Genomic DNA, 26,015 nt, shown 5'->3' on the forward strand with positions numbered 1-26,015 from the left:
TTGTGTACATTTATGAAATACATACAGGTGTCATGTCAATTTTATAATGGTTTGCAATGTTGAAGAGGAACCTGCCATTGCTGCCTGCAGCTATATTAAGGGTTCCTCCGGTAGGAGGGAACCTATTTTTATTGTTAGTATTCTTATTATTATTAGGATTTCTCCAGTAGGAGAGAACCTATTGCATTTGTTAGTACTCTTCTTATTAGGATTCCTCCAGTAGGAGGAAACCCTATTGTTTTTGTTAGTTTTATTATTAGAGTTCCTCCGATAGGAGGGAACCTATTTTTATTGTTGGTATTCTTATTAGGGTTCCTCCATCAGGAGGACCCTATTGTAATTGTTGGTATTATTATTATTATTATTCTTGTAATTTATCTCATGAACACATTGGTAAAACGTTTTGAAATTTGGCATATTGATACAACATGCCACATCTACGGCCCAAACACAGACTGGCCCACATTAGACCAATGTCCACTTTTCAGAGTGATTGCATTTCCACCCCATTGCTCCAATTCTTCAGAAACTTGGTGTGCATGCCTCATTTTTCATGAAGAACAAAAAAGCCTCAAGGACCCATAAGGTCCACCATGATGGATTTTCCTTTTACAGTGATAATTTGGGAAAACCTTCAAAATGGATCTCCTCCTACAAAAAAGGTAAAATTGACTTGAAATTTTGTACAGATATGTATCATTGACATATTTAAAAATCTAACTTAAGACAGTTGAACCATATACAAAATGTCTGAAAGGGGTGTATTTATGTAAATGACCACATTGCCTCAATACGTTTGTGACACTAAATCGAATGTAATTTTGAATGGTGGTTTTTCAAACCCAATAGGCTTTAAGATGACACCACCCTGAAGTACCCTGCAAAGTTTCACCTTGATATGTAAAAATATGACTGAATTACAGCTGTTTGAGCTTGGACCAAATCTGACAATGCTTGCCATTGGAGAACCATCTTATTTTATTATCCAGTTGATGACTGAACATGGCAGAGTCCAGATCTGGCAATGGCTCAATTGGCTGAGATGTTGTGCTGATAAACAAAGGGTTGTAGGTTCAAGTTTTTTTGTATTTACGCATCGGTTTCTCGCCTTCTGGTCAATCCTCCGGTTGTAAAACATGGCAATGAGTGTTTATTTGAGCCCATAACAACACTCCAATCATCTGTTTAGCGAGACTGTGTAAACCAGTGCAAAACAAGACATGTTTACAACAGTAGCTAGCTACTTGGAGTCTACGCATGGTAGTGTCAGATTCACAACCGAATTAGCTCGAAGGAAGTATACTGATTGTTCAGCCTGTTGCCTGTTGCGCAAATTCATTTCAGGAACCTAAGCCAGGACAAATCGCAACTGATGCTAGGCATGATTTGAAATTCCCTAACACAAGTTTTGGCACCCCAAGCAACCTTTTTAAAGCACTATGAGTAAGCTATTCTTAACAGCAGCAACCCAGTCATCCCGTTGTCCCGTTTTTATGTCCCATATGTAAATAAGACTAAATTACAGCTGTTTGAACTTTAACCAAATCTGACAATGCTTGCCATTGGAGAAATATCTTATTTTCTGATACAAACTGAACAATCAATTGTCTAAGTCTGTGAATGGCTAAGTAGGATGAGACACAGTGCTGATGTGTGAAGGTTGGTGGGTTCTAGTCCAGTCAGCGGTATTAACATATTTTTTTATTATGACAGAAATTACAGTTTCAGTTCTTCTGGTTAATCCCAGTGTAACTATTATGTAAATTTTACACAATTTTGCCATTTTGAAGGAGGAATCCACCATGGCTGCTTGCAGCTATATTTATATATTGTAACTGTATATATATATTCCCCTACTCTGCTGCCAGTGTTGATTGCTCACACATCTACCAAGCAAATAAACCATGAGCTCGCAGGTTGGTTGGGTTCCCAGCTTATCACTAATCACTTATCACTTACTCAAAGGTTAAGTAATAGTATTACAAATGTAGATGCCTTTTTAGAGGTTTATATTGGCTGTTAGGTATTGTTAGGAACTTGTTTAGAGTATTTCAGGGCAAAATGTGAACATTTGCCTTCTGCTCCACAGCATCTTGACTTGTGGCAGGAGGTTACTGGGCCTGTGGCCGTCCACGCCAGGAAGTGGGAACGCCCGCTCCAGCTCGCCCAACTTCAGCCAGCCGGACAGCATCATCCTGCAAGTAGGGAATACACAGCACACATATGCACATGTATGCATAAAATACACACAGATACACAAATATGCATAAAGACACACAATTTGCAAAGATATACACACACAGATACACACAATGCACATACAGATACACACACGGATACACACAGATACACCACCAAACGCCCATCAATTAAAGGTCACATGATATGAAAACTTCATTTTAGGAGGTTATGTAAGGGATAATGCCCAACGAGGTGTCCAATATCATCTGATAATGGACGATGCGGAGGCGTGAACCGTCCGACGCGCAGCGGTGTCCAATATTGGACACCTCGAAGGGCATTATCCCGTTTATACCATGGTCACTTGCCAACAATTTTTTTTTTACAAACAGTAATTTATGTTTTAAGGCGTTTTCCAATAGAAATCTAACGTTTTTCAACGTTAGCCAACTCTGATATTTATAGTCCGCTCAGCTCATTGAACCAACAATGGCTTTCCTTTGGCTGAGCTATTAGCCCAAATGCTAACTTTATGCTAGCAGGATTCAAAATCAATAACATTGTGTACGGTTGACAAACAGTAATTATAATTTTACAGTATGTTTGACAATAAGATTTGCTAGCTAACCAGCCATGTCACTGTCTCAAAATCAATATCAAGATTTTCACGAACAATATCGGCCATATACTAGTAGGCCTACTAGGCTACAGTATGGCCGCAGCCTGTGGAGCGAGTTGAATAGCAAATGGATGTGAGATGATCGCATCAAAGTTGGCATTTTCTCCAAACAGAGATTATAATTTGACAGTATGTTTAACAACAAGACTAGCCAGCTATCGAGCCATGTCATTGTCCCCAAATAAAATAAAAAAATTTAAGAAAAAAATAGCCGGCCATGTGTAGAGTTGCTGCTACTGTCGTGTTGGCCGCAGCCTGTCTGAAGTAGATTGACTAGCGAGGTGAATGGCGAATGGGATGTGAGATGAGAGGTTACGTGACACTGACACACTACATTTAGAAAAGAAACATTTTTCAAATAGGTTAAAATAAATATTGAAGTCACTCATTGTTGTAAATACAAGTTAACTTATTAAAGTCTTTCACAATTGTAAATGGAGGCTTAGACTACGTCACTGTTGTTATGGTTACTTATTTAAGATATTTTGTACAGGCTCCTGTGTAGCCAGCAGAATAATTTAGAACGGTGAAAAGACAGTTTTTCTGCAATGACGCAGTAGGTGTCCGTTATCACCCTATAATATACACCCCTGCAGCCAATCAGAATTGAGTATTCACCCAGACCATGGTATAATTAACATTAATATGAGTTCCCCTAGCCTGCCTTTGGTCCCCCAGCGGCTAGAATTTTCGATAGGTGTAAACCAAGCCCTGGGTGTTCTTCTCCGCCTTTGACAAAATGAAGGCTCAATTGCTCTGTTTGAAAATCTCCTAGTGACGTAGATAGGAGCAAGGTTACCTCCCCTCTCTCTGCTTTGCCCGCCCAGATCATCTGGCCCGCACATGAAAAAGTGAGCTACCACCGTGCAAGGGCGAGCGCGATATCGTTTTTTCCTGGAGAGACATCATGGCTAGCAAACAAACGAAGCAAAACAGTTGCTCAGTGTTTGGATGTACAAATCAAAACAAAAGTATTTTTTTTAGTTCCTTCATCCAAGCCTCTGCACAACCAGTATCTTAATTTTATTTTCGCTGGAAAAAAGCCGACATAACTTCCCAAAGTTTTGTATGTCTGCGCCAAACATTTCAGCCACTACTGTTTCCTCAACTTGAGCCAACACAAAGCTGGCTTTGCTGAAATTAAATTCTGGATCATTACTAAATCTCCTTGGTCAAGCTACAAACCTCGGACAAGTAAGTTAACTAACGCATTATTATTTTGTTGCTTTACTGTATATGCTTACCTAGTTTGCTACCCTTAGAATGTGGCTGTAACATTAGTTCTGCAGCTAACAGCTGAGTTACTGTTGCTTATGTAAAGATAGATGGCCTCAAGTGTGTGTGTGAATACAAACGCTGTAACGCCAGTGTTGTACACTTCGTTGTTATTTGGATAACCGTTCTGCTGTTGGTGTTATGGCTCGCGATATCCGCCTTTCCCCTCATTTAAATGACTATGAGTGTGCACCTCTGCAAACCAGGATGATCAGATGAGAATGGATAAATTCGAGGCATCTTACAGCAACGGGGGCTTTGAGCCATTGCGATACATCCGTTGTAAACATTAGCGCATGTTGCCGCCCCTCTCTTCCTCATTAGCATTTAAAGCTACAGACACAGAAACAGCGCGTTTTGAGGAAAGCTCTTTGAGGGACTGCTCGTAGTGGCTGTAACTATGCACCAAGGCTGAATTTCGGGAAAGATACTTCAGATACAGTAATTGGGAACCACTAAGGCCTATATAAAAGCATCCAAAAACAGCACATCATGTGACCTTTAACACATCAGTTTTATCTTTCATCTATCTCTTCAGCTGGTAAGAATGGCGTTGGAATAGATATAGTATGGACTTTTTATGAAAGCTTCAGGTGTCTACATGGCCAGGCTAGAGTGATGACTCGGGTTTGGTTTTCACAGGTGCCTGTAAAAGGCATCTGTGTGTGACTGACCCAGGTGTCACATTTGTTATACCCAGGTACACATTGAGTTCACAGGAGGAATGACCATGTAGTGTAAACACAGATGGAGAAGTTCACACACACACCAAGACACACATAAACACATACTTTCACAGACACACATACTTAGACACACATTGTCTCAGTAATACCAAACTTTGACAGCCTCTGCTTCCAGACCACTGGATCCTACTAGCACCCTTGGTTTTAGTGCACTGGCCTGTGTCTTAATGTGTGTGAGTGTGTGTGCTGGTTTCTTACCTCATTAGCCACTTAATTGCTATTTGCACATAGAGGGAATAGGGTCCTGTGCATACACACACTCACTTCTCTCGCGCACACACTTCCCTCATCCTGTATGAACCACTTCTGGGGCCCAATGTACACCTGCCCTTAATTAACCTACATCGAGCCCCTTCATAAACATTCACGTGCTCACGCTCACTCACACACAATCATGCACTCACACACAAACTTATACACACACACCATCAAACCTCTTAAGGCCGAAATATGCTTCTGCGTCTCTGTTTACGGATGGGCGGGCGCACGGATACGCACGGATACGGACGGATAGACTGTGTTTATGGTTCTCCGTAGGCTGTGGGTGCTGAAAACAATTCACCGGCAGAAGAGTAGCTGGCGCAACGGTTTTTGTTTAGACGTCGTTGAGTGTTTATTTACCTAGGTTACCGAAAAGTTGGAGCAAATTTACAAATTAGCCGTTCCATCAATAAAATAAGCACATTTTCAGCAACTACACTGCCCATTTCTCATCACATTTTAATTCAGATTCTGAATTACATGTACCGTTTAGCTGAAATATGAATTGTCAAAATTTTACAAGCAATGGCGGTCAAAGGATTCTGTTCGTCCTGCTATCACGGCAACCCCGCCCCTACCCCTGACGCAAGCGGTACTTAATACTGACCAATCACAGCCAAGGGGGTCTCCGTAGCTCTCCGTAGCTACGACGGACAGTTACAAAATTAAGGAGGTGCACGTCAAGCTCTCCGAGGCTCTACGAGGGCTGACGGAGAGTTTGTAGAGGGCGTTCCACGGAGACGAGGGCGTTCCCATGTGTCCTTTTTTCGAAAAACGCAGAAGCATATATCGTCCTTTACTCTTCCTGGCCTCGTTTTTTGCATTACCCTTTCTTTAATATCTCTCTGCTAGCCAGGAATATCATCTCCTACGGCATTTCATATGATTTTCTGTCACATATCTCTCCATTTCAACCCCCATCCTCCCTCTCCCCCCTCTTTATTTCTCCTTTTCTCTCTTTCTCTCCTCTTTTTCACATCAAGCACATGTACAAGATAGGTCTCACAGCTGGATACCAGTTGGAGGTGTTTGGGTGTGTGTGTGTGTTTGTGTGTGTGAATGCAGTCGGGTGAGCGTATATTTGGGTGTGTGTCTGTGTGTACATATGTGTTTAGGTGTGTGTATGTATGTTTGTGTTTGCGGGGGAGGGGGGGCGGGGTGTTGGCCAGGTGATAATGTCTTAATCTCCACTATAATAGACCCTGACTGTACCCTTTTCTCTGGTGGAGTCAACAAACCAGCTGACTAAACATGACCCCCCCCCCCCCACCTCTCCCCAACAAGGTGGATTTTCCCACCTCAGCCTTCGAGGTGCGCTTCAGCACCCCTCCACCCGCTGACTTCTGTCCCCAGTATGAGTTCTCTCGTCTGGACACCATCAGCCAGATCCAGCTGCAGAACGTGCTTCACAAGAAGTCCCTCTTCTGGTGAGTGCCTGCCTGCCTGTATTTCTGTCTGTCTATTTGTCTGCCTTTCTAGCTGTCTGACTGACTTATCAGCCTCTCTGTCTGCCTGTCTGTCTTCCTGTTTTTCTGTCTGTCTGTCCCCTGGGGTTTAGGATAAGGCTGGTACTACCCCAGTGCTCAGCTCCGCGTTTATTATTCATTATTAAAATGCATTTACATTTATAATTTGTACATCTTATCCAGAGCGACTTACAGTAAGTACAGGGACATTCACCTCGAGGCAAGTAGGGTGAAGTGCCTTGCCCAAGGACACAACATAATTTGCACGGTCGGGAATCGTACCGGCAACCTTCTGATTACCAGCCCGATTCCCAATTTTTTTTGCGTTTATTATTATTATTTTATTGTCTTTGGTGAGGGATGTTTCAGCAGAAGCACTGGAAAGAAGAGAGCGTGTGCGTGTGTCGCATGGGTGTATTTGTATATACTGTATAGTGAGAAATTTGGTGGCACACACACACACAGTTTCCTGGAATTATATATAGGGCACAGTGCCCGCGATGATGTCGGTGACACACACAGATTTCTGGAATTATAAATAGTGCAGTGCCCATGATGCAGCTGGTGAGGACATTTCTTCTCAGTGGTTTTGGTACCAATATTTGTCAGATCACAATTGAAATTCTTTGTCATCTCTCAAGTACTTGTTCAACCTCCACATCTATTCTACTCAAATTGCCAATGCTGTGGTATCCTACATTCATAAAAATGATTATGTAGCCTTGTCAGCTGTGTCCTACATTATAAATTGCTTTATTGATCAAAATTGACTATATTGGTTAAATTGCCTACCAGCACAAACATTTAGTTCATACCATAAGTCATTACATGCACAATGGTTGAGCCAGTTGTAATATTGATAGGCCTAATTCGCCATACAGCGCTTGTACAGTTGCAATGTGCTGCAGGGCTGCCAACTTTTCCAAAAACCTTGGCGTGAGATTTGGTGCGAGGGGTGAGCTTTTGTGGTGCATTGTGGGTAGCGACGCAACGCGATCCAAGCGATTCGAGTTGACATTTTCTCAACCTTATGCAAATTAGGAGCGATTTTCGCTAGCGATGGCCAATCGGAGTGTTTTCTTGTTTCTCGTAACGTAGCAACCATGGTAAACATTTCTAGCTTTCAGTTTTTAGGATGGAGGAGAAACTAATCGCCTGTGTGGCTGCATATCCACTCCTGTACGATACGTCTCGGTGTTTGTACAAAGACATTAATAAAAAGAATGAGGCCCGGCGCAGGGTTGCCGACGTTGTTGGTGCTCCTGGTGTTTTTTTTGTACTCTTTCAGTCTCTCGTCACATTACGTAACTTCATTCTGTGGTAACTAGCTAGCTAGCCCGGCCGGTACTCTCTAGTCGTATCGACAGATTGAGTCGAGATTGAGTAATATCGTAAAACACCTTCACACATGTCAACGTGTATGTCTATTAAACAGTTTTGTTTTTTGTATACAAGTTGTATTTTGATCGATGTTGCGAGTACGTCAACCCAAGTTTGCACACTTGGCCATGACAACTACAACAGTAACTTTAGAGAACTACAGTACAATTCTACATTAATCTCCACTGCAACAACGCAAATCGCTTGCCATCGCTTGCCTTCCCACAGTTCACCTCGCTCAGGGGCGTATCAGACAGATTAATGTAGAATTGTAGTTCTCTAAAGTCACTGTTGTAGTTGTCATGACAAACTGTGCAGACTTGGGTTTACATCGGTCAAAATACAACTTGTATACAAAATACAAAACTGTTTAATAGACATACACAAAAACGTTTTATTATATTACTCAAAGTCTCTAATCTGTCGATATGACTACTGTAGGGTGTCCCAGCCAGGCTATCTAGTTACCACAGAACGAAGTTACGTAGCTAATGTGACAAGACTGAATTTGAAAGTATTCAAAACCCACCAGGAGTTTCTCGTACATTTTGAAACTGAAAGCTAGAAATGTTTACCATGGTTGAGAAACAAGAAACCAATCCGATTGGCCATCTCTAGCGAAAATCGCTCATCATTTGCATAAAGTTGAGAAAATCTCAACTCGCATCGCTTGGATCGCGTTGCGTTGCTACCCACAATGCACCACGCAAACGATTTGCCTGGCTCCATAGAAAATGAATGGAAAACCTGTTGTCGCTCACATTGCGTCGCTGCAGTAGACACGCACTGTTACGGTTAGAAGAATTCCAATTTCATTCAGTCATGTGATGTCACAAGTGTTGAATATATCTACACAGTCTTCAGAGTTTTACAGTTCTTTTACATTGACTTCACTCTCAAACACAGGAAAGAAAGTTTTAGAGCCCCTGAACTTACATTTATGGATGTGATATTTACCTAGCTCTGAAACTCGTGCACAGGGGCGGACTTACCCATTAGGCAAAGTAGGCAACCGCCTGGGGCCCCCAGCTGCCAGGGGCCCCTTGAAGGACTCCATAAAAATACTATATGATTAATAATAACTATAATAATAATAAAAATCGATTCAAAGTCGTAACGTTCCCCAAAAGTATCAACAAAGAAACAGAGCGTGTATTCTATTTGTATCAAGGCAGACTTCCCCTCCCAACCGATACTACTGTGGACTATTCCATCGATTGCGGCAACTGCGCAGCAAAGCACGTCATATCAGTTGGTTAATATGAAACAGTAGAAGAGTAAATTTCATGCAAAAAACTATTTGCTGAATGAAACGCAACTCCCCTGGCTCAAATGAGAAAGAGAAAAAAGGAGAGTAAACAAATAGTTGTCAAACTGAAACTACAGAAGGAATCGTCCTTTTTCTCTCAACTGGTATCAAATAATGCGGCAGCTAGCACAAGTACTGCTCAGTGAAGTTTGGCTAGCAACAGCAGTTAGGCTAGCTTGCTCGTAGCACAATTTACCGGGTTCAGCTTCTCCACGCAGGGCTCTAGACTGAGACCAAATTAGGCATTGTTACTGACAATGATCGCTTCCAGCAAACCTTTTTTTGAATTAGCCATTTCCCCCTAAATAAATGTCAAGTTTATTTACATTTTTTTCTACTGTTTGACTCATAGAGGTTAGCACCGTTTTACACCGGATTGCCCGATATCCTTAGCCTGACGTTGTCATACTCATAATTCTGGTCAGAATATGAGTCTGATAACGCTCCGTTTGGCTGTGAGTATGGGGCGTGTTTTAACTGAACCTGGAAAAAAAATGCCTCTTCGCTAAATTGGATAGACTTACAACCAATCAGAGCAACGTAATATGTTGTTTGAATTCAACCCAAGCGCTCTTTGGTGACGTGGTTGATTACGTTACTGTTGATCATCTGTCCATCATCGTATAAAGCCCGCCCTGACAATTTGATTGGTCCGAACAGCTCTTGTTCGGATATAGTTTTTCCCCAACCGAGCTACCCCAGACCCAACTTCCCGACCAAATGTTTTTTGTGGGCGGGGCTAAGTTGGGCTGGCAGACAGGCTACAATATCCTCGTTTGATCCAACTTTTCAACTGAGGCTGCTATAGCTTATCAATATTCCCTCTTGCAGGGGAAACGAAAAGACAACCGTTTCATTCTACACTTCACTTTTTGTATTTTGAATACATTTTAATTGTAAATGAGCAGCAACATATGTATGCTTTTAAATCTATGCAATCTTCATAAATTGTAGGCTAAGTAAGCAATTTTATATAAAATATACAGAAATATCAGTTGTAAAAATGACAGTTAATAAACTGACCCATCTGCAACCGACCCTTGCAAGCACTTCCTACAATTTCCCCAGAAATTGTACCCTCTCTTTTTTTATTATTATTAATTCGTTATTATTATATAGATTGAAAAGAGTGAGAATAGGAGTTAAGGGGCCTGTTTGCATGCCTGTCTTCGCCTGGGGCCCCCAAATCACTAAATCCGCCACTGCTCGTGCACGTTTGTAACTAGCTGTACACGTCATACTTTGCGACAACCAGTCGCAAGCATAGACTTAAGGCCGCAATATGCTTCTCCGACTCCGTTTACGGATGGGCGTGCCGACGGGTACGGACGGATATACTTTGTTTATGGTTCTCTGTAGGCAGTGGGTGCTGAAAACAATTCACCGCCAGAAGAGGAGGTGGCGCAACAGTTTTTTGTCAAAGATGACCTTAGAAACAAATTACAAAGTAGCCGTTTCATCAATAAAATAAGCACTTACAGCAACTACACTGCCCATTTCTCGTCAAATTTTTATTCAGATGCTGATTTACATGTACTGTTTAGCTGATATATGAATTGTAAAAACTTACAGTAATGGCGGTCAAAGGATTCTGTTCGTCTTATTGGTCACAGCAACCCCGCCCCTGACTGAAGCGGTTCTTAATACGAACCAATCACAGCCAAGGGGGTATCCGTAACTATATGAAATTATGATGGATAGTTCGAAAATTCAGGAGGTGCACGTCAACCTCTCCGGGGCTCTCCAAGGGCTCTCGGAGAGGGTGTTCCATGTAAAGGAGGGCATTTCCATGTGTCAGTTTTTTGGAAAACGGAGAAGCATATATTGGCCTTAAGGCCGCGAGCGTGTGAGCTGGAGCTAAGGCATTGCAGAAAACTGGCAGAATGTGGTACAAGTACGATCAAGAAGCAGATACATGTGACTTTACGAAAATCAATGCTTTTAATGCTGTAGTATTCCTTTCACTTGGTTTTTAGAAATATGACTATTTTAGATGGAACATACGTCCACATACAACTCAAGGCTTCATGCTACTCCGACTCCGTTTACGGATGGGCGGTCGGATGGATACGGACGGATACGGGCGGATAAACTTTGTTTATGGTTCTCCTTAGGCGCTAAAAAAAATTCACCACCAGAAGAGTAGGTGGCGCAACAGTTTTTTGTCAAAGACGACCTTAGAGAAACCGTCTTTGTGTGGAAGTCGTCGTCGAGTGTTTATCTACCTAGGTTATCGAGAAGTTGGAGCAAATTGACAAATTAGCCGTTTCATCAATAAAATATGCACATTTTCAGCAACTACGCTGTCGTCACATTTGAATTCAGATGCTGATTTACATGTACTGTTTAGCTGAAATCTGAATTGTAAAACTTACAGCAGTGTTTCTCAAACTTTTTCAGACCAAGGACCACTTGGCCAATAAATAAAAACTCGCGGACCATCTAACTAGGCTAAATCCCCGTAACAACAGGCCTCCAGGCCTGGTGCCATACAATTGTTAGCGGCACATGATTTTGTAACGGATAATGTAGGCTATTCCGTCCGTCCGTCCGTCATCTGCCGCTTGTCCGGGGATCGGGTCGCGGGGGGCAGCGACCTAAGCAGGGAAGCCCAGACTTCCCTCCCCCCGGCCACTTCCGCCAGCTCCTCCTGGGGGACCCCGAGGCGTTCCCAGGCCAGCCGAGAGACATAGTCCCTCCAGCGTGTCCTGGGTCTTCCCCGGGGCCTCTTCCCAGTGGGACGTGCCCGGAACACCTCACCAGGGAGGCGTCCAGGAGGCATCCTAATCAGATGCCCGAGCCACCTCAGCTGGCTCCTCTCGACGCGGAGGAGCGGCGGTTCTACTCTGAGCCCCTCCCGGATGACCGAGCTTCTCACCCTATCTCTAAGGGAGAGCCCGGACACCCTGCGGAGAAGGCTCATTTCGGCCGCTTGTATTCGCGATCTCGTTCTTTCGGTCACTACCCATAGTTCGTGACCATAGGTGAGGGTAGGAACGTAGATCGACTGGTAAATAGAGAGCTTCGCCTTTCGACTCAGCTCCTTCTTCACCACGACGGACCGATGCACCGCATTTACCAGCCAATAAAGTCCGATAGGCCTCCTTCTTCAGCTTGACGGCATCCCTCACCTCCGGAGTCCACCACCGGGTCCGAGGGTTACCGCCGCGACATGCACCGACCGCCCTGCGGCCACAGCTCCGGTCAGCCGCTTCAACAATGGAGGCCCGGAACATGGCCCATTCGGACTCAATGTCCCCGCCCCCCCCCGAGACATGATCGAAGCTCTCCCGGAGGTGGGAGTTGGCCTATCTGAGAACCTTTTAGAAAAGACGGGCTATGGACCCAACCAACTTTATTTGGGAGGGGAGAACTCCCTCACATGGTACAACCAGACAGGCTCTGGTAAAACCCATGCAGAGGCTGCGATGTCAGAATGCGGATCGTGTGTAGTCCATTGTAATAGGCTACTACTGACTGTGTTTTCTTCGTTCTGAGTTGTATGCTAGAAATGTCGCCATAATTTACTTAATAATTTACTTACTGGCTATTACGGGGGCAGTGACGGACCACCAGTGGTCCGCGGACCACACTTTGAGAACGACTGACTTACAGCAATGGCGGTCAAAGGATTCTGTTCGTCCTGTTTATCACGGCAACCCCGCACCTGACGCAAGCAGTTGTAAATTCTGACCAATCACAGCCAAAGGGGGGCTCTTGGAGAGGGCGTTCCCATGTGTCCGTTTTTTGGAAAACAGAGAACCCTAAAAACTCGGCCTTCAGACTCACCAAATATACGCTGTTCTTTTTTCTTCGTGTTTTTAGTATGACTGCTGAAGTATTGTGTCGGATTAAAGAAACTGTAAACTTGAATATCTGCCTCCGACGTTGTTCTAGCTCAGCAAAGCAAGCTAAATTAAGCCTATACCTATGTTACTATTATAATTATGATGAGTGTTGCTTACTATTAGGCTACTAGCTTACAGTTATTGTTAATGCCATCGTTGTGGTGTTAACTGACAAAGTTATAACAATATAACGACCATAACAATATTGTGGGTAATCTCTGCTAGCTACGTCACCACGTCAACACACGTTAGCAACGTCGCATGGATACAACGTGATAGAGACGTTCCAGAACGCAAATTAGAGCTTCGATTATGAGTGAAAAATACCACCCATTTGGCTTTGTTGAGAAAGAGATTTTGAGTGGAATTGCCTTCTCGGATTTTTGATTTAGGTCACTAAAGTCTTTGTAAATGGAGCGAGTACGGGTCGCCCGTGAGACCGCCTAGTCTTTTAGGCGGCAGCCATGCTAGAAATTGCATTGTAGTATTTTCGTAGCAAATTTTGTAGTTCAATTTTACACGAAAAAACTGAAAGAGGGAAATGTTATGACAAAATGACTATTGTGAAGACATCCAGGTGGTGAGATTTTAATGTAGGTTGCTGTAAAAACTTTGATTTATTTGCTACGTGAGAGCCCCGTCAGCCTCCATTGACGATTGCGGCAGCAACACAACAGTGAGTGTTGTCAACGAGTGTTGACACTCTCGATCTGCGTCAGATGAGTCTTTTCTTACATTTACATTTACATTTATTCATTTAGCAGACGCTTTTATTCAAAGCGACTTCCAAGAGAGAGCTTTACAAAGTGCATAGGTCACTGATAATAACAACAAGATAGCCCCACAGCACCACAGCATTGCGGGTAGTCAAAAACAAGAAGTACATATTGTGAACAACCAAAAAATAGTGCTAAAGGGAAGAAACCATAAGAGCATGTAGTTAAACAAGCTAAAATTACACAAAATTAATCTCTAAGTGCAGGTGTACCTGTAGGAAAGCAATAAAAATAGGATTAACTAAAATAGAATACAGCAGTTTAAATCAGCTACCACTAACCAACAAGAGCAACAGTCTAAGCAAGAGTCATTGTGATCCTTGAGGAAACTAGCGTTGGGTTCAGCAAACCATTCCTAAGTACCATTGTACTCCAATTTTCTTAATTTCGTACCAGGGTCAATTCTACATCCAAATGGAGAGCATTGTTTTAAAGATATGGCGATTGTTAAAACAGCCAGCTGGTCAGCATATTTTTGTGATTTGTGTAAAACTTGGAATTTGAGTGAGACCGCGTCTTGTTTTGACGTTAGCCTCAGAGTCACAGACTCTGCTCGCCCACTGGCATAGCCTACTGGCGAGCAGAGTCTGTGACTACTAGTAGGCTACTAATAGTCATGGGCGTCGCCGCAATGTAACTTGGGGTGGTCCCCCAATAAAAGTCGTTTGGACCCCGCCACATTTGCGATCAAAATATTAGTGCATGACTGGTTTATTAGTCCAGCGATCGTTCCATTGCTTCACAATCAAATCCGTTCCACTTTATAAGTAGGGAGAATACCCATAGCAATAGAATTCCACTCCACGTTTTCTAGAAAAACAGCATCAAGCACGCAGATTCAACTCCCATACTCGTTGATCGACGCATCGCGCTTGTAGCTAGTAGCACTTCAGACATGACTGTTCCACAGAGGAGATGGACATAAGGAGGGTTTTTTCGAGGAAGAGGAAAGTAAGTCAAAGTTGCCCAGTTTTCCCTTCAGTGGCCAAAGCACCCTTATAAGACATTCTCTGACTATAATAGCATCAGTTAAGTCACAAAGATCCTTCTGCAAACATTATGATTATTGCTAGCTAGATAAGCAAGCTTTTTACCTACATCTAGCACTAGGCAATACCATACTTTATTTACCCATTACAAGTAGAACAGCATTTGTTGATTTCTTAATCTGGGTCTGAAATATGTTGTGCTTTTGGCCGTGTTCAGACCTAGGCGTCTGTTTCAGGCAGAAAGAGGATATTTTTTCCAAGTAGCTACAAAAGAAATTGCTGGTGTTAAATGGTATTATGGTGTGCCATAACAACCTTGAGCTAATCTGGAGTTAACCTTAGCTCACATGCTAGTTTTTCTAACGACTGAAAAAAAGAAGAAAAAAACCTTTATTTCAGAATTGTCTTCCAATTTAAATAAGGTGGCTCAACTTGTAATTTTGGCAATTCGCAGAATTTAATTGCTACATGTTAGTCCGTAACATGAAGGCAAAACTGATTCAACTATTAAAACCATATATCACCTGAAAGTTTATACCCTCAGGATGTTATCTAATGAGACAAGAGACACGTCCATCTCTCCATATTAGTATGCTGCCCATGCATAATAAATTCGGTATTGGTAAATGGAGTAGGCTATATGTTTTTTCTGAAAGCTTACATCCTAAGGATGTGATATGTGGAAAAGACTACAGGTTTGAACACAAATTTGATCATTTCTGAATTGTCCAGTCATGCTTTAGGGAGATGCTGTTTTTTTTATGTAGCCTACATAATTATTAGGCTACTAAACCTATACCAATTGTAAATTTCATATGCTGATAACATGATTTACATCTCAGAAGTCTTCATATGAAAAATCTACTTTAAGCTTATTATTATCAATTATGAAAGAATGCTCAATGCATCTCCATGTCTCCTGATATACAGTGCCCTCCAAAAGTATTGGAACAGTGAGGCCAATTCCTTTATTTTTGCTGTAGACTGAAAACATTTGGGCTTGACATCAAACGATGAATGTGAAACCAGAGATCAACGTTTCAGCTTTTATTTCCAGGTATTTACATCAGGATCTGATGCACAAATTAGAAAATATCACCTTTTTGTTCGAACCCACCCATTTGTCACGTGAGCAAAAGTATTGGAACATGTGACTGACAGGTGTGTTTTGTTGCCCAGGTGTGTCCTATTACATACATTATTCAATCAATAAATACCACTGAATGTCTACACTCAGGTTCAGATTGGGTAAGATAGGTTTTGTCTATGCAGACTGTATTCAGAGGTGAAAACAACATGAAAACCAGAGCGCTGTCTTTGGGTGAAAAACAAGCAATTGTGAGTCTTAGAGAAGATGGAAAATCAATCAGAGCCATTGCAGAAACATTGGCCATAGCCAGTACAACCATTTGGAATGTCCTGAAGAAGAAGAAAACTACTGGTGTACTAAGTAACAGACGTCGAACAGGTAGACCAAGGAAAACATCAGCAGTTGATGACAGAAACATTGTGAGAGCTGTAAAGAAAGACCCTAAAACAACTGTTAGTGAGATCAGCAACAACCTCCAGATGGCAGGAGTGAAGGTATCACTATCTAATGTTCGCAGAAGACTTCATGAACAAAAGTGCAAGGGCTACACCAGAAGATGCAAACCACTCATTAGCAAGAAGAATAGGAAGGCCAGGCTGGAATTTGCCAAAAAGTACAGAGATGAACCTCAAAAATTCTGGGACAAAGTTTTATGGACTGATGAGACAAAGATTAACTTTTACCAAAGTGATGGAAAGGCTAAAGTTTGGAGAAAGAAAGGAACTGCTCATGATCCCAAACACACAAGCTCATCTGTGAAACACGGTGGAGGTAATGTCATGGCTTGGGCTTGCATGGCTTCTTCTGGGACGGGCTCATTAATCTTCATTGAGGATGTAACACATGATGGCAGCAGCAAAATGAACTCGGAAGTCTACAGAAACATTTTGTCTGCCAATTTAAGGAAAGATGCAACCAAACTGATTGGCAGAGCCTTCATCATGCAGCAAGATAACGACCCAAAACACACTGCCAAAACAACAAAGGAGTTCATCAGGGGCAAGAAATGGAAGGTATTAGACTGGCCAAGTCAATCTCCAGACTTAAACCCTATAGAGCATGCATTTTACCTGCTTAAGAGGAGACTGAAGGGAGGAACCCCACAAAACAAACAACAACTGAAAGAGGCTGCAGTGAAAGCCTGGGAAAGCATCAAAAAGGAAGAATGCAAAAGTTTGGTGACGTCAATGGGTCACAGACTTGCTGCAGTTATTGAAAGCAAAGGATTTGCAACTAAATATTAAGTCTTATTCACTTAAATATGTTTTAAGTATATCTGTTCCAATACTTTTGATCACATGACAAATGGGTGGATTCAAACAAAATGTGATATTTTTTTAGTTGTGCATCAGATCCTGATGTAAATACCTGGAAATAAAAGCTGAAACGTTGATCTCTGGTCTCACGTTCATTATTTGATGTCAAGCCCAAATGTTTTCAGTCTACAGCAAAAATAAAGGAATTCGCCTCACTGTTCCAATACTTTTGGAGGGCACTGTAGGTGGTAGAGAGTGAGTCAGAGGCAGGGGCAGCATGCGGGGGCAGTGGAGACACCTCTGTTGCTGAGGTGAGTGCTGAAAGGTGACAGGTAGTTGAAGATGTCCCATTGCTTATTGGGAAGTTTAGTTTTCAAAATATTTGTATGTCCAGCCCCTCAGTATATGTATAACAACTACGGTAAATAGTTGTGGTAAATGCACAAGAATGCGGGAAATTGCATCTAATCTAACTTTCAACCCCAGTGTACTCTGTTGCTTAGCGACGTCAGCTGATTTGAAGCCTAAAGAATGTTCAAAGTCTATGAAGTTCAACGTCTTTGGCAAACTATTTCTCTGCTGATCAACAATACGAATGGTAACAAATACATTGTAAAAAGACACACAGTGTTAAGTCATTTTTGTTGGCAAGTAGCCGTGTAATAAGCGGGATATTGTAGTCTATAGAACGCCGGTCAATTTTTGGGAAAATAAGGCCCTTCAGGGCGAAACAAACCCCTCCGCTTCACGTCGGGGTGCTATTCGCCCTGTCGGGGCTTAATTTCCCGATAATGACAGGCGTTCTATACATTATCCCTTACAAAAGAAACCTTCTCATTTCCGGCGCTTTCAAACAATCAGTGAAGTGTGTATAGCAACGGCAGCTAGCTTGCCTCTAGCAAACTGCTTTTGAATTAGCCATGTCCCCCTAAATTAATATCAAACTTATTTACGTTTTGGGGGGCTTATTTTTAGTTAGCAGACGGTACTTTTTGAATCGCAATTCCATCTGAAATACTGCCAGTGACAACGTTGTTACAGTAGCTTGTTTCGAAGGGGGTTTCTTGTTTCAAAGGGTGTTCTTGATGATTTATGCAATATGAGTAGGCTAAATGCTTGAAAATATCACTAGATGGGAAAACGGACCCACCTGCAAGCAAGCACACCCTACAATTTCCCCAGAAATTGTACCTTCTAGTTACGTTTGTCATGCCATGAGCTTAAAACGTTAATTACAAAATGGTTGAATCTGCTTTAAAATAACGGAAATACAAACAACCGTCATTTTAGTGTGCAACCATTTGTAAAACGTGCTACACTAAAGGCAGGCAACTGTAGATTATCAAGCCCTTTCTCCTTGTTCTCCCTTTCAGCTCAGGTAAATAAGCGATTTGCTGATGTTGCCTTTTGTGTTCGTCCCCTTTTCCTATCCGCGAGCATGTTTACAGACAACTTTTCTTGACAAGCAAATAAATAGGATGCTAGTTTACCCATTTCGGATTGGTTTCAAATTTAGCAAAAATGATTATATTAAGAAGCTAGTAGTATGAGCCAGGTTCGAGAATCGAATACAAATTATTGGGGGAGATAGTTTTAAATATGTTGACTGGAGTTAATAGAATAAAAATGACCGGACGAGTCGGGTAGCAAATCGGAAATGCAAAACCTCTATTCTCTATTTTCCTATACACTTGGTTTTATTTAATTGCGAATGCCTTTGTTAATCGTATTAATTCAATTGCGGTAGCCAACAGCACTCTTTTGGATTATAAAAAGGACACCTGCATAATATTACATTTGCAGAATGCTGAGTGCCCGGCAGTGGCGGAACCAGACTTTTATATATGGGTTGGCCAAGGGGTGGCCAGGGATACTTCAGGGGGTCCACAGACCAAGACTGAAAATGTGTGTGTAACCTTAGCCTGGCATCTAAGCAGTGTAAATTATTCATATGATTAGTGATTAGAAGTAGAAATTACAATTCACTTTAGTCTAAGTTCTTCAGTGTGGCCTAGTATTGTCCACTAGGTTTACTTTAATCAAATTCTACATTTACTATGAATAGACTATGTCCACATCTGAATTGCAACTCATTTCTTTCTTACACACGCTGTACTCACAAACTGGAGATACTTTTGTCCGTCTGTTTTCATGAATATATAATCTGGGTTAGAGGTTGACCCTTTGATGAATCTTTTACATTAAAACAGAAGAAGTCTGCTATCTCACCCTTTCTTTTAATGTTTGAAGTGAACCTAAGCAAAAACAACATGTAGGCCTACACATCCAATTACCCACATTTTAGCAGTTAAAGTTCAAACATAGTGTAGCGACCCACACCGAAAGACGCGTTATATGTTAGGCGGTTGTTTACCAGTAGTGTTCGCGTGGTCCGACATGCCAATCAACCTGCTGTCTGCTAATCACGGGAACGCCGAGAATGTTCGGATGCCGGGCATCCAGTGGTTGGCGAAGGGGCATGGATAGGGGCGGATTTAACCATTAGGCAAAGTAGGCAACCGCCTGGGGCCCCAAGCTGCCAGGGGCCCCTTGAAAGACTCCATAAAAATACTATATGATCAATAATAATAATACAAATCAATTAAAAGTCAAAACCTTCCCCAAAAGTATCAACAGAGCGTTTATTCTATTTGTGTCAACGCAGGCTTCCCCTCCCACCCCATTCTACTGTGGACTATTCCATCGATTGCAGCAAAGTCATTTCAGTTGGTTAATATGAGACAGTAGAAGAGTGAAGTGAATGCAAAAAACAATTTGCTAAATGAAACGCAACTCCCCGAGTGGAGCACAAAAGAGATAGACAAAGACGAGAGTAAACAAGTAGTTGCCAAACTGAAACTACTGAAGGAAACATCATTTTTCTCTCCACTGGTATCCAATGATGCGGCAGCTAGCACGTAAGTGCTGCTCAATGAAGCTTTGCTAGTAACAGCAGCTACTGTAGGCTATCTTGCTCGTTGCACAATTTATCGGGGTCAGCTTCTCCACGCAGGTCTCTATACTTATACTGAGACCAAATTTGTCATTGTTACTGACAATGATAGCTTCCAGCAAACTTTTTTTGAATGAGCCATTTCCCCCTAAATAAATGTAAAGCTTATTTACGTTTTTGGGGGAATATTTTCAGTCGGCAGATGGTATTGTTTGAATCGTGATTCCATCTGAAATACTGCCGGCGACAATGTTGTACAATAGCTTGTTTCAAAGTGGGTTCTTAATGAATTAATGCAATATGAGTAGGCTAAATGCTTGAAAATATCGCTAGAAGGGAAAAACTTAAGGTGTCATAGAGCACACCCTACAATTTCTCTAGAAATTGTACCCTCTCTAGTTATTATTATTATATTAACAATTATTATATGGATTGAAACGAGTGAGAATAGAAGTTAAAGGGGGCCCCATGCCTGTATTCGCCTGGGGCCCCCAAATCACTAAATCCGCCACTGGGCATGGAGGGTGGTTGGGCTGGGGGGATGGAGCATTCGAAGTTAGGACCAGGTTTAGCGACTGTTCTTTCTGTTACGTCTGGGTTTCACAAGACACGGTCACTATTGTTTTGTGGGCTACCTTTCTTTTATTTGGCGTGGGCTAGAGCCAAACAGCTGTTTGGCTTACTAGTAGCCTGTGTACCGTTTGGTTAATAAACGTCAACTAGGGAATTTCATTTTAGGCTTATGTCTGGACGATTGTTCATTTCTGACCTACATAGTCAGGTCATCACAATAGATTTGAAATGGCTAAATGATACTGTTGTTGTTTTAAAAGTGTGCTATATGAAAATGAAAAAAACAAAATTGAATCAACCACACCACAGTACGACAACTACGCTGTTATAGCTACTAAGGTAGTGCTAAACAAAAACAGATATTTCTCTTATATGAATCTGTTATGGAACCAAATTGCCAATATGCATCTTTGTCTATGGCTCTGCGGCCCAGCAACTCAACTTTCATAACATTTTGTTCAGGAAGCCTCAACCCCAATCCTAAACCTTAAAACGGTAACTGTAATATGATGCTCTTGTCTTCCGTCTCTGGCACTGTATCAGACGCTGGCGTAGTGATTTGTGATGACTGGTGAACAGTGAAAATATCCTAGATTGAAAAAATGCGCTGCCAGATGTCAAAATAAATGCTTCTTTTAACAAGATCAATTAAATGTCAATCAGCATCCAATTGCCAGGGATAGAAAATTACATTTTGGGGTGGCACCTGGGGTGGCCAGTCCGATATCGGGGGGGTCCAGTGCCACCCCAGCCACCCCTCTGGCTCCGTGACGGGTGCCCAGTTCTCGCAATCTCAGACCAGACTCGCAGCAGACCAGAGGACCAATCAGAGTGAAGGGGCTGTGACGCGGAGAGCAAGCCAAGCTGCGGCAAATAATGTTTAAATAATTTGTAATTATTGGAAGTCTAAATGCTTATCAAACAATGTCAGTCCCGGCACTGCACTCCGTTGGGTTATAAAGAGGACGTATGCAGAATATGAACTTTGCCGAGTATCCGGTTCATTGGTTGAACGTGGAAAACCAAACCCATTCTAATTTGTACACACACACACACACACACAGTTTTCGGTCATTATTAAAGACATTATTAGAGAGATGAGTGTGTATACATGTGTAGGTGAGGGTCTTTTTGTGTGTGTCATGGTTGTCTTATACCTTTGAGTATTTCCAAGAAACAAACTCCAGATCATTCAAACTGTATTACAAAACTCGTAAAACCTATTAACTTGAAATGAAAAGGAAGAGATGCTCCAGAATCATGCTCTGGGTTCCTCATGAAGAAAAGCTAACAGGAAGCTGCTCTCCTCAGGTCCTCTTTTGCTGGATCATTGTCTAAGCCACAATTTGAGCCAACATAACTGTTCTATAACAGTAGCCAGATCCGTCAAGATCAGCCAATCCTAACAAAGACACCTGGGCCTGGCCAATAGACAATAGCAAGAGGACAGCCAATCCCAACAGATGAAACTGTCCCCAGGTCTATAGTAGTTAGGGATGATATGTGTATGTGTGTCACTGTAGTTAGGGTTGGTTATGAACGTGTTACAGTAGTTAACAATGGTGTGTGTCATACAGTAATTAAAGTGTGTGTGTCTGTAACAGTGGTGAGGGGTTGTGTGTGTGTGTGGGTGGTCAGGGGTGGTTTGTGTGTGTTGGTGGTTAGAGGTGATGTGTGTGTGTTGGTGGTCAGGGGTTATGTGTTTGTTTGTGTGTGTGTTGGTGGTTAGGGGTGGTGTGTGTGTATTGGTGGTTAGGGGTGGTGTGTGTGTCTGTGTGTTTTGGTGGGTAGGGGTGGTGTGTGTGTGTGTCTTCAGAATGATTTGTAGCCCCTATCTTTCCAGGTTGACCCTGGAGGACCGGCGCCTGCTGTGGGAGAAGAGAGCGTTCTGCCAGGCCCAGAGTGGAGCCCTGCCCCTGGTGCTGGCCAGCGCCCCCTGCTGGGAGTGGGCCTGCCTGTCCGACATATACGCTCTGCTGCGCCAGTGGGCCTGCCTCAACCATCTGGATGCCCTCGGACTGCTGCACGCCTCGTAAGACACACACACACAGGCACACACAGATGTAGAATCACCAGGCCACACCCACAATCATCCACCAATCCCATATCAACACACCCTCAATGAGTAAAATGGAAAAGACCACACTGATCTTCTGCTTGTCACCGAAGCAACAGTAACCCCAGCAACCGACTCCCCCAGAGTAACGGTCACCAGGGGCAACCGTTGCAGCCAGGCGCGTGGCAATGTCAGTGCACCTTGTCAAGTTGTGTTATTGGGTGTGATGTGAGCGGGACGCAAGGTTTACTAGAGGCTAGAGAGACCTCAGTCTGGTGAATCTACCATGCTGACCAACGAACTGGAACTTGAAGCCATATCTTAGCTAAGCAGTGGAGAGAGAGTGTGTGTGTCTGAGGGTTATAAGCAATCTGTACACTGTCCTAATGAGTGTTCGTTTGTGTGTGGACCAGGTTTCCAGACCAGGAGTTGCGGCGGACAGCTGTCCAGTGGATGGACTCCATCTCAGACTCAGAACTTCTCGACTTCCTGCCTCAGCTGGTGCAGGTACCCACTGGAGATAGACCACCCCTGCCCTACCTTGCCCTGGGGGTAGACCACTCCAACCCAACCTACCTTGGAGAAAGACCACCCCTATCCAGTCTGTCACCTGTAAAGCCTGTTAAGATCCTATAGAAAATATCTTTCTATAACCCCTCTCTCCTTCCCTACCCCCTGTCTTTTTCTTTGTCTGTTCTTTTCTCCCTTTGTCTCTCCCTCCAACTACCCCTCCCTCCCCCTCTCTATCTATCTCTCTCTATCTCTCTCTATCTCTCTGTCTCTCTCCCTCCCAGGCTTTAAAGTATGAGTGTTACCTGGACAGCCCCCTGGTTCGTTTCCTGCTCCGTAGAGCCATAGGAGACATCCGCATAGCTCACTACTTCTTCTGGTGAGCTTCCCCCCCTCTGCCCACACATACACATGCTCACTAACTCTCACACACACGCACTCACTAATTCACACACACACTCACTCACACAGTCAAGTCAAACACCATTATTGTTGCACAGAAAATCACACACCTTTACCGCACTTTTACTCAGAAACACACACCCACAACTAAGTTATTGGAATGTAATCACAGCATGTGTCAGACAATGAATCCTTTGAACGCAGCGATGCCACATGTCCCCTGTTGGAAAGATGAGGAACTGCAAATGCCAGACTTTCACTATGTGAGGCTTGGAAACATGAAATCCCTCTCTCCTCACTTTCCCCCCGCCCCCAAATCCCTTCCACGCCCTATTTCCTCACCTTCCCCTCACCACCCTTCCTCCTCTAACCCACCTCCTCCCTCCCCCAGGTTACTGAAGGATGCCCTTCAGGACAGCCAGTTCAGTGGGCGTTACCAGCACCTGCTGGCGGCACTGCTGTGCTGCGTGGGCCGTGGTCTGAGGGATGAGTTTGACCGCCAGAGCTGGCTGGTGTCCATCCTGGCCACGCTGGCACAGTGCGTCCGTGATGCCTCACCGTCCAGCCGACAGGTGTGTGTGTGTGTGTGTGTGTCAGGTGTATTGGTGTGGTTGTGGGGGATGGTGATTAAGGAGGGTGGTGATAATTCATACCTCTCACTTGTAGCTTACATTTGGCTGCTGGGAATCTTGTTTTTTTCAGCTTGTGTGTGTGTGTGTTTCCAGGCCATCCTGCGAGAGGGCCTGGAGGAGGTGAAACACTTCTTCTCTGTCAGCAGCAGCTGTCGTCTGCCCCTCAACCCAGCTTTGCTGGTCAAAGCCATCAACATCCAGGTCAGTGTGTTTGTCTGCACTTGAAGACTTTTGTCTTAGTGGTGTATTGTTGTTTGTATGTGTTTGTGTTGGGCGGGGTTCCATCGATTTTGTAAATGCAAGTCATCTTTATCATCTCCTGATGTCTGATACTTTCCCCCTCTCCCCTGGGATAGTCATGCTCCTACTTCAACTCCAACGCTGTGCCCCTGAAACTGTCCTTCCAGACTCTAGACCCCAGAGGAGACAATGTCAATGTCATCTTCAAGGTACGTCAGGGTCACAGTCCTACAACACCTCTGGGTCACAGGCATACAGCACCGCAGTAGAAACACATTGAGCACCCCTGTAGAAACAGCATCCCAGTACAAACACAGTGAGGGCCCAGTAGAAACACAGTTCCAGTAGAAACACTGTCTAAGTAAAAACACAGTGAGGGCCCAGTGGAAACACAGTGAGACAGGGCTTGAATTTTACTTTTTTCCTTGGTAGCATTGGTGCTCCCAAATTTGAAAAGTTAGGAGCACCAACAAATATTTAGGCCAGGGGTACTCAATTAGAAACCCAAAAGGTCCACTCACCAAATGTCCATTCAGTCCAGGGTCCGGAAAAGTGATGGTTTATTTTCTGGCCCTTACCTCAGAGTTCTGGGGGTAGGAATTTTGTTCAAAGTGGCTTTGTGTCATAGTTACGTTTCTCATTACCACTTTTGACAACCGTCTCATTGCAGATTAAACACATCGGTTTTGTGCTCCTCACCGGCAGCACAAATGCATACTTTTCAGTCCACTCGGTCTGAAATTTGCAATTTTCGGAATCAACTTTTCGCTTTTTTGTCGGGTTTTGTCACGCCATGATTTTCGCCAAGGAAGTAACGGGTACCATTAGCAAATCGTTAGCCTGCGTTGTTGCGAATGACACACAACCTGCGTGGCCCACAGTTATTACAGCTCCTGGACCTTTTGGATTGGACACGGAAGATAAAAAACACATCTAGTAAGAAAAAATAATAGGCTATAGCCCAAAATCACGCACCAATGAAAACTCGCTTGGATCATGACTAAATTAGAATGTTGATTTTGTCTTCGGTCCAAATTGTATTGTGTCTGGGTCTGGCTCCGGACCGGAGTCCGCCTATTGAGTACCCCCCGATTTAGGAGCACCCACCGAAAATGTTTGATACCCCCTTTCCACCAAAGTGAACCAGGAGCTAGTTCGGAGCTGGCGCTAGAGCCGGTTCGGAGGTGGTTCAATTTGCGAGACTTCCAAGAACCGGTTTGCTTTTCCACGAGCTAGAGAGCCACCACAGAGCCACGTCATTACATCACTGTATATGTCTCATCTTTCCCAGCAACACTAGCGCAGCAGCGCCAAACACAAAGCAGAGCCTGTCTAAAGGCTGTTTATCAATCCGAAAAACGCTAAGAACGCGAGGTTGAGATTCGTGTTTTCT

General features: G+C 43.3%; 1 protein-coding gene across 1 annotated transcript in view; it reads left to right on the forward strand.

The window, feature by feature from the left end:
- The window catches only part of pik3c2b (phosphatidylinositol-4-phosphate 3-kinase, catalytic subunit type 2 beta), a 139,079-nt gene that overhangs the window by 60,135 nt on the left and 52,929 nt on the right, over positions 1 to 26,015 (forward strand). The window contains exons 14-21 of the mRNA XM_047024937.1: positions 2,090 to 2,201; positions 6,427 to 6,569; positions 22,626 to 22,814; positions 23,252 to 23,345; positions 23,633 to 23,727; positions 24,142 to 24,322; positions 24,476 to 24,583; positions 24,739 to 24,831. Of these exons, the coding sequence (XP_046880893.1) occupies positions 2,090 to 2,201; positions 6,427 to 6,569; positions 22,626 to 22,814; positions 23,252 to 23,345; positions 23,633 to 23,727; positions 24,142 to 24,322; positions 24,476 to 24,583; positions 24,739 to 24,831 (1,015 nt within the window). The remainder of the gene's footprint in view (positions 1 to 2,089; positions 2,202 to 6,426; positions 6,570 to 22,625; positions 22,815 to 23,251; positions 23,346 to 23,632; positions 23,728 to 24,141; positions 24,323 to 24,475; positions 24,584 to 24,738; positions 24,832 to 26,015) is intronic.

This window comes from Hypomesus transpacificus, chromosome 9 (genome assembly GCF_021917145.1).
Source record: "Hypomesus transpacificus isolate Combined female chromosome 9, fHypTra1, whole genome shotgun sequence".
Lineage (NCBI taxonomy): Eukaryota > Metazoa > Chordata > Actinopteri > Osmeriformes > Osmeridae > Hypomesus > Hypomesus transpacificus.